Source organism: Glycine soja, chromosome 1, assembly GCF_004193775.1.
Source record: "Glycine soja cultivar W05 chromosome 1, ASM419377v2, whole genome shotgun sequence".
NCBI lineage: Eukaryota > Viridiplantae > Streptophyta > Magnoliopsida > Fabales > Fabaceae > Glycine > Glycine soja.
This window is the reverse complement of record NC_041002.1, coordinates 54,507,765-54,516,355: the sequence shown is the minus strand read 5'-3', so window position 1 is coordinate 54,516,355 and position 8,591 is coordinate 54,507,765. Positions and strand designations below refer to the sequence as shown.

General features: G+C 32.5%; 2 protein-coding genes across 5 annotated transcripts; one reads left to right on the top strand and one right to left on the bottom strand.

The window, feature by feature from the left end:
• The first annotated feature begins 743 nt into the window (after positions 1-743).
• On the top strand, positions 744-3,269 carry LOC114423581 (formyltetrahydrofolate deformylase 1, mitochondrial-like). Of its 3 annotated transcripts, none has more exons than XM_028390408.1 (8): positions 744-962; positions 1,058-1,170; positions 1,251-1,401; positions 1,538-1,575; positions 1,687-1,846; positions 2,111-2,209; positions 2,308-2,394; positions 2,977-3,269. In XM_028390408.1, the coding sequence occupies exons 1-8, from the start codon at positions 798-800 to the stop codon at positions 3,121-3,123; spliced, it is 960 nt and encodes a 319-aa protein (XP_028246209.1). In that variant the 5' UTR covers positions 744-797; the 3' UTR covers positions 3,124-3,269. The 3 variants fall into 3 exon arrangements, 2 of the variants coding, with proteins under 2 accessions (XP_028246209.1, XP_028246201.1); XR_003668862.1 differs by having other exon boundaries at positions 745-962; positions 1,502-1,575; positions 2,308-2,468; positions 2,977-3,085; XM_028390400.1 differs by having other exon boundaries at positions 745-962; positions 1,502-1,575.
• Positions 3,270-4,552: 1,283 nt separating this feature from the next.
• LOC114423567 (VAN3-binding protein-like) lies at positions 4,553-7,745 on the bottom strand. Of its 2 annotated transcripts, none has more exons than XM_028390389.1 (7): positions 7,443-7,745; positions 7,053-7,350; positions 6,363-6,750; positions 5,874-6,032; positions 5,513-5,559; positions 5,358-5,415; positions 4,553-5,008 (listed from the first exon to the last, which is right to left on the bottom strand). In XM_028390389.1, exons 2-7 carry the CDS (start codon positions 7,317-7,319, stop codon positions 4,770-4,772), a joined length of 1,158 nt encoding a protein of 385 aa, XP_028246190.1. In that variant the 5' UTR covers positions 7,320-7,350; positions 7,443-7,745; the 3' UTR covers positions 4,553-4,769. The 2 variants fall into 2 exon arrangements, with proteins under 2 accessions (XP_028246190.1, XP_028246183.1); XM_028390382.1 differs by having other exon boundaries at positions 5,874-6,050; positions 7,443-7,743.
• Between the last annotated feature and the right edge of the window lie 846 nt (positions 7,746-8,591).

Here is an 8,591-nt window from a genome sequence, read left to right as displayed (position 1 = left end):
ATTTTTAAGAATTTCATATTGACGGACAATTAGTTTTTTTTATTACTTGCATACGTTAATAAACAACTAGTTTAATAATAATAAGTATAATACGTAATCAATAAAAAGTATAATTATCATAAATAATTGTTAATTATTTTCATTATTATAATTATAATTATAAAAAAACATGGTTGTAATCAATTATCATAGTTACATTCTAATTATCATAAATTTATAATAGTTTTTTTAAAAAAATAAAATCAAATCAATTTATTGGTTAAAAGTCTTGAGAATATTATGTGTAAGCATTCCTGCTGAAAAATATTTTCGTATATACTATTATAGATAGATATAATGAAAAAGGGTAGTTTGGGATGATAAAAATTTAAAAGCACATGGGATGAGAATAACAATTCCCTCTGCTCTTTTGTCTTAGCAGATAATATATGAGAGTACTAACTACCAAGGATATGTCTAGCTGCACTAAGCATCTTCTGTTAGCGGATGCCCTTCTTTAAGATTGTAATCCTTTTTGAGTTTACGCTTTTATTTTGTTGAGAGATTCAACCCCTAAAGAAGTTAAACTCGGCTGTATATATGTATTAATCCAATTGTTTTAGACCACACATGTATAGATTTAGGTAAATAAAATTTCAATTGTTTTAGACCACGTATATAGCCTATTGAAGTCCTTTTCTATAGTTTTAGACCACGTATATGTTTTCCCATTATTCTTTGGTACAAATAAAGCCAATACATGCGTAGTGTGAGGACAAACACATACCCACCAAATAGATTAATTTTGAGATAGCCAAATGAAAATGGGCATCGTCCAAAGACTGTGTTCTAGTTGGAGTAACGTTTTCAGATTGGGCAACAGGAACAGTTACAGTTCTTTTAATAAATCTGTTGATCCCACAAACCCATCATGTTCCAGTTCTTCCTTCCTCACGCATGGAATCCACGTGTTTCAATGCCCCGTAAGCCACAGATGTTTCTAATATTTCTACGTTAATTAATTTTTATACTATTATCCCCATACAATTCCAGTTGAATTGGTTTTATCTTATGATAGGATGCGGTTGGAATTGTAGCCAATCTATCGGATTGCATTGCTTCTCGGGGTGGCAACATTCTCTCTGCTGATGTTTTTGTACCTCAAAATAAACGAGTCTTCTACTCCAGAAAGTACTCTAAATATACTCTTTTATATGCATCTATTGTGTGCACACACAATCCAATTTATTTATCTTGTTCAACATCTGCAGTGTTTTTGTTTTTGATCCTGTCATGTGGCCTCGAATGCAAATGGAGGAGGATTTCCTAAGGATCTCTAAAACATTCAATGCCATGAGATCTGTTATAAGGGTGCCAGCTCTGGATCCTAAATATAAGATTGCTATTCTCGTAGCTCAGCAGGTATACATTATTGTTTCTTCTCTTGTTATCTTTTTAATATACACATATTTATGTAACGTAATGTTTGTGTTAAAATAAAGGTTTCTTTCTATTGTTGCAGGACCACTGTCTGATTGATTTGTTACATGGATGGCAGGATGGAAGACTCTCAGTGGATATCACTTGTGTAATTAGGTGGAATTTCAGAAACTATGTTGCTAAATTAATTTATGTCTCTTTATTTTATTTGATTTTTAATCTATTTCAATATTTAGTTATTATTGGCTTATGTGATAAATTTAACAGTAACCATTATCGAAGTCCAGAAAATGAGGTGATTCGTTTTCTTGACATGCACGGTGTTCCTTATCATTATTTGAGAACAACAGCAGAGAATAAAAGAGAAGAGGAGATCTTGGAGCTGGTTCAAAATACTGATTTTTTAGTACTTGCGAGGTCTATGCGGGTAAATAACTTGATGAAATTATGTTTATTACTGTTCCAATATATAACTGATTGTGGCAATTGGTTTTAACTCTTGAAGTTAGGAGGCTCTTTCTCAAAGCTCTTCTCTGCGCCTATAAGTTGGGAAAATATGAGTTTTACTTGTGATTATCATCTATAGTATATGTTATATTACTGTTTGATTGTATTGGTGCTGAGGATTAAATTGAAGAGGAACATCAGTTGTTTATGTTTCCTTATCCTTTTTATTGATTTATTTGTGCAGATACTATCCAGCTTCTTTTTAAGGAGTTATGGGAAGGATATAATTAACATCCACCATGGCCTGTTACCATCATTTAGCGGTAGCAATCCATCTAAACAGGTGGCCTTTTATCGCCAATTCTAATAATTTGTTGTGTGCTGGTCATGCTTCCTTCCTAATCGTGTTAAATGTTTAATATGATTTGGTTTTCTTGGCAGGCCGTTGATGCAGGTGTGAAATTAATTGGTGCAACAAGTCACTTTGTGACTGAGGGACTTGATGCTGGACCTATTATTGAACAAATGGTGAACATAAATGCCATTACCTAGAAATTATGACAGTCTATAAGATGGAATCAACAGATTATTAGCTGCCACTGGTGTGATATATGATCTGTGCCAGTTGAATTTGATTCTAGCACATTATGACTATGAGTCTCCTTTTACATTTTTTTTCTGTTGTGCGTAAACTGTTTTCATGATTGTATTAGGTTGTGGGGAAAAATATACATTGTACTGGCCAAATCTCAAAGCTGACTTCAGTTTTAATCTCATGCAAATTTTAACTTATGCTCTTTGGGGGTAAATTTCCTTACAGATAGATGTTCATAGAATTTAGTGTTTTCTTATCCTAAAAATAGAAGACATTCGCATTTACTATGCGTTAAGATTCAAGGTTTGCATTGACAACAGAAATAAATACTGATGTACATGAATCTGTATACCATTAACTTTTTGTCCTAAGTCCGTAAAATCTACCTATATCACAATTTATTTGACTATTAGAGGCATAATTTGTTTTATAATTAACTGATAGCCTTAAGTATGCCTTGCCCTGCCCCCCCTTTTTTTTCTTTTTAATGTGAACTGGCTGAATCTGAATTGCAGGTTGAAAGAGTTTCCCATAGAGATAACTTGCAGAGCTATGTGCAGAAATCAGAGAACCTTGAGAAACAATGCCTCACAAGCGCTATCAGGTCTTATTGTGAGCTTCGAGTGTTGCCATATGAAAAAAAGAATACTGTCGTATTTTGAGGACAAACAACAATTATACACTCTGCCAAATGGGGGTATATCTCAATAAGTGCATATGATTATTTACTTCAAAAGCCCACGCTATGCTTATATTTGGATAAACTTATCAATAATTACTTAAAAAAAGTTGTTAAAATGAATTAAAATGGGGCATATCTCTATAAGTGCATATGATTATTTACTTCAAAAACCCATATTATGGTTATATTTGGACAAACTTATCAATAATTACTTAAAAGAAAATAATTAACTTCTCTCATAAGTTACAGTTAATGTACGCATAAGTTAAAAGAAAAAAAAAAATAGTGGGGTTACACGCGCGTGTCGTGGTCTCTATAAAGATAATGTTTTTTTTTCTTTATTAGGTTTTCTTTTCTTTTGCCGAGATTTTTTTATTTATTAGAGAAACATGAAAGGAAAGCTACAATATGACTTGAATCCCATTTAATCGTGAAAGGATTGCAAAGAAATCTGTGAAACTAATTCCGCAACTTCCGAAGTTCGTGACTCCGATTATTGGTCGTTGTGATTACATCCAAACATGTTATCATTATTATTGAATAAAAATAAGGGTTTTAAAAATAGATAGACACTATTACTATAAAAACTTAAACTAACATCGAAACATCTTTTTATATACTAGAAATTTTTAAGGTATTATTATAAAATTTTCTTTAAAAAAAAGTATTATTATAAAAATTAAATTTAAGGTAAGTTAAACAATTTTTCTTACACTCTCTGAAAAAAGAAATAAATACTCTCTAAAATAGGAAATGAATGCAGAAGACACTGACTGCTCCATAGGTTCCTCTCTTCAATCTTCATTGTTCAATCTAATTTCACATTCAATAGAGGAGGCTATTTGTGAAGGGATTTGACTAATGGTGATATGGAATTTATATTGCTTTACTATTTCCTGAATAGTTCTTGAGCCATCACTCATCTAAAAAAATCTTGGTAAATGTTAATCAATGTACTTGGAGCATTGGTCAAAAAATTTAAAAGATCATTTTTTTTGTTAAAATATGTAAAATTATGTTATTCATGATTTTTTTTGCTTTTTTCTATAAATTGTATGATAAATATTTTCTCTTTTTAATTCATTAATCAATGGCCAAAGAACAAGATTAGTAAAACCCTAAAATCTTGGACTTAAAGGAAAAAAAGAAAAAAAAACCCTCAATAGACTGAATGGAGTATACTCCCTTTGGAACTTAATTTGTGGTACTGGAAAGCATTTGCCATTCTAGACATAATAAATATGTATTTATATAAACTATTATCATCATATAATAATGATGATTAAGTGATTTTTCTTTCATAGAGTTATACGGTGGTGTGGTTTTGGACATAGGTTCTATTTTTTTATCTTTTTAAAAAAGTTATAATAAAATAAGCTATTCTAATTAATAATTTAAATAACAAAAGGTTGACGTCGAGAGATGCAGTAACTTTTATATCTTAAACAGGTTTTAACATCTATCAATTGGTATTACCGTATTACTATTAACAAGCATGGTCACAAGCAACCCCTACAGTGAACAGTATTGTTTCTTTGCTTATGTAATGTAGAGGTAGCATTTGTTTGACAAAATTTTTTATGTTTCACTCTTCTAAATCCTATCGGCATATACAATCCAAACAAATCATGTACTGGTACTAATACTTACAAATTCTAGAGAATGCTCTGTTGCTTCAACAGAGTTGACCCTACGAAGTAAAAATTCTATTCCATCAACCCATTTTTGCTTGTGGAGTTTGTTCTGGCACTTAAATTCTAGAAGACCTTGTGCAGTTTTCAGGCCAAAATAAAGCTCTTCTGATGCTTCCCTTTCTTTTCTATATGGCCATGCATTATCTTTATCACAGACTCCATACACCACACCTGTTACAACTTACAACATAATTTACCCGGAATTAGAGAATCTGCCAGCAATTTAGAGCCAAAAGGAAAAAATAAAAAAACGGAACAGAAGCTTCTAAAAGAAAATACTTTGTCAGCGTTTAATTTTTATAACTTTTACAATGACAATTCTTACACTATGAACTAATTAAATAACATCTTAAATACTACCACCTTTAATGGTAATGATCAAAACAATCAATAATTGTCAATAATTTAAAAAATAATTAGATGATATTCCATCACATTGTTCTTATAATTGAAATAAATAAATGCAAATTAAAGGATAGGGGCATGGTTGCTTAGAGTTTTTAATGTTAATAATGCTTACATTTGTTCTTTTTGGAGAAGGCTCCTCCAACGTGCTTGCTTTTGATCTTAACTTTAACCTGAAAAATAAAATAAATGAGATTGTTATCTAAAAGAAATAACTCGCCACCCCATGTAAAAACATACTAGTTTGTAGGCCAGGTTTTAATATGGCACCTGACATTTCTTGATATAAACATGGACATGTCTCCATCGTAAAGCACCTGAAAAAAAATGACCAAGCATTGATTTAAACAATGACAACCAAGTAACTAGTAATACACTGAATTACTCCTTAAAATTAGTAATATCATGAATTTAATTCTTGAAACTAAAACATGTTATTTAATTTTGTAAAATTACCAAGCATTGATTATTCGAGGGATGGAAATGCTTGTCAGGATTAAAATAATATTTTCATAGTTTTAAAAGCTAAATTAACCAGTGTTCATAATTCGAGAGACAAATTTAATATACAGCGAAATAGAATATTATGAACAAATATTAATGTAAGCATAATCTTAATCAATTACAGCACCTTTTTCTGTGAGCTGCAACAAATCCCCCAGGCACGGAGGATAACGTTCCAACATCTGACCGTCAAACGCACGAAGCCATTGCGTTTCCGCTATCACTTTATCATACGGACTTATTGACGCATTTTTCTTTGCTTCTTTTGGCATTCTCGCTGTCAGAGCTGCATCTCCTCGCAAAGCTGATATAATGTTATAATGTAACAATGAATCATCATTCATCAATAATTCAATTCAATATATTTTATTCCACAGCACATCTCACAAATTCAAAAACATTTTTCAAGTTAGATCGAACGTAAGTTTGTTTAAATTTTTAAAAAATAATTTTAAAATAAATACTTTTTATATAAATATTTTATTGAAAAACAGATAGAATTTATTTTTTAAAATAAATAAAATTCTTTTTTAAGTACAAATAAATTAAACAAACAAAAATCTACTTATTTTATTAAAATAAATATTTATTTTCACAAATAAATTTAAGTAATTACCTGTTGCAGCTGCAGCAGTGAGAGTCATTAGATCTCCTGGCGTTTGAATATCAACCGCAGACCTAACTGTGGAAGCCACGCGCTGGCGATCCGCGCCAACTATCTCCGCTATTTCAACGCAATAAGAAGCCAAGAGTTGCGTGGCCGAAGCGAGAGCAACGTCCAATTTAGAACGAGAGCCACCGCGAGGGTCCTCTGTTGCCGCCACAGCGGCCACCGCAGAGGCTAGCCCCGCAATGGATAGCGCAGAATGCACGCGCGCGTTTTCCACGCGCGCCCGGTCTTTCTTCTTAACGGAAACGTTCGTATTGCCGTACTGCTTCTGATGTAACCATTTCCCAATCGCACCCATCCTTCGACAATTTCCAGATACTATCATCTTCCCTCCCTGCAAAAACACACTCACAACTTGTTAAAATTATTACAAGCATCATTCATTTAATTTAAGAGACAATTTTGATGGAATCAGATAAAAATATCTTTAAAAGAGATATAACAGAAAAGCTAAAACTAATAAATAATAGTTATCGATAAAATAAAACATAGAATATCTATGGATATTAATTAACAAAACCATAAGAGGACTTAAATTTAAAATCGCTAGTTAAACTAGAACAAATCTGGTATCAGTTGATTGAGATACAATATAATGGTATCTTTGAATTTAAATTTGATTAGTGTGTGACTTACTGCTAATTGAGGAGCGGAAATAGGTTCGGGCAATGTGTCTGGGGCCTTGTTATCGAGGAAAGTTTGCTTTTGTTTCTCTGAGAGAGCCTTTGAGATTTCGGAGGCAGAGAGACTCCATGACCTAGATAAGAACTCCATAGGTTCACGGGGTGTCGGTGGCTCAGCCAAGGGTGGCAGCGATTTCAATTGCTCACTTTCCTTCACGTCCTCTGAAGCTAACTCCTGCCAAGGCCCATTCTTCCAAGGTGTAAAAAAACCACCTTCCATATTTGCTAGCTTCTATAAAAACTTTGATAATCTAAAACAATAAATGAGGAATTAACTCAATTACCACTGCAACAAATTTCTGTCTTCTACTTCCAAAAGAAAGATATGGAGAAATTAATTGACCTTTTTTTCCACTAGCTTGAGTCTCAAATATAAACGAGACAGGACTTGGAAGCAAGCGATGAAGCAAAATGGATTATAATCCAAGTATTGTGCTCCGAATAACCACAATTGAAGTTAATTAAACAATAATCCTAGACAGTCCAATATTTACCAAGCTCGAAAAACAACGTTTGCTGTAAATATTAAGAAAACACAATCCTTGGTTGGTGCACACTGCACAGCTAGCACTGTTGCCGATAACAGAAATATTATTGATAATTTGGGAAAAAGTGGGGGGATAGACTTAGAAGTAATGGTGAAGAATACATATAGATGTGTCATTTTACAACGTGGATTTAAATCATTTAATTGACGCGCTAGCTACGTGTACGTACTTTCGGTTGTTGGAGATTGGAATAAAATGAGTGTTGTGCAAGACTATTAGTAGTGGCTAGTCAATGACGGTGCAGGTCGGTGATGCCTCACTTGCTATCTTTGGCTATCATGTGATGACTATATTAGAGAATTTAAGATTAAGTTGCAACATGATTTTAAATTGTCATTCACAATCGCAACTGTAACCGTAACGCAAGATATTTTGATCTTCTGTAATCGTAATTGTGATCACATTGGACACATATTTTTACAATTATTTGTTATGTAAAAGATGTTCTCGTTTACCGTAACACGACCGTAACCGTAATTTAAAATCATGAGTTACAATTATAATGAGGGCCAAAATCACAACGCAACCTTCTTTAATTCCTTGTATGTCTTATAATGGTACTAATGCGCCAAAAACAAATAAGTCTAGTTTCGCCAATTGCCATTAAGTTTCAGCTTTCAACATTACAACACATGTTTGGTATTTTGGCATATGCAATGGTCAGGAGGCCATGCAAAACGAGCGTAGTATGACCCAACAATTTCCTTTTCAAATGAATGACCACAAATTTAAAGTTTTGAACTATTGATCATATGCGATAGGGATAACACTACTCCAATCCAATGGAGTTTTGGAAGTACTGATAAGGTTCGAATGCAAACATAAATAACTAAACATAATTAAGTGTGTCTCCAGAGTGTACTATCCAATACTAACAACATTGATACGTTTGCACACCAGTCCAATGTGATAATTTGAATGGAAATAACAGCATTTTTTTTAAG

Excerpts from the sequence above, each read along its gene's own strand:
- LOC114423581 (XM_028390400.1), top strand. The coding sequence starts at position 798 with ATGAAAATGGGCATCGTCCAAAGACTGTGTTCTAGTTGGAGTAACGTT. Across the intron at positions 1,402-1,501 it reads CTATTCTCGTAGCTCAGCAG|GACCACTGTCTGATTGATTT; the intron begins GTATACATTATT and ends CTATTGTTGCAG. Across the intron at positions 2,395-2,976 it reads GACCTATTATTGAACAAATG|GTTGAAAGAGTTTCCCATAG; the intron begins GTGAACATAAAT and ends TCTGAATTGCAG.
- LOC114423567 (XM_028390382.1), bottom strand. The coding sequence starts at position 7,319 with ATGGAAGGTGGTTTTTTTACACCTTGGAAGAATGGGCCTTGGCAGGAG. Across the intron at positions 6,051-6,362 it reads CACTGCTGCAGCTGCAACAG|CTTTGCGAGGAGATGCAGCT; the intron begins GTAATTACTTAA and ends ACATTATATCAG. Across the intron at positions 5,009-5,357 it reads CTTCTCCAAAAAGAACAAAT|GTGTGGTGTATGGAGTCTGT; the intron begins GTAAGCATTATT and ends AAGTTGTAACAG.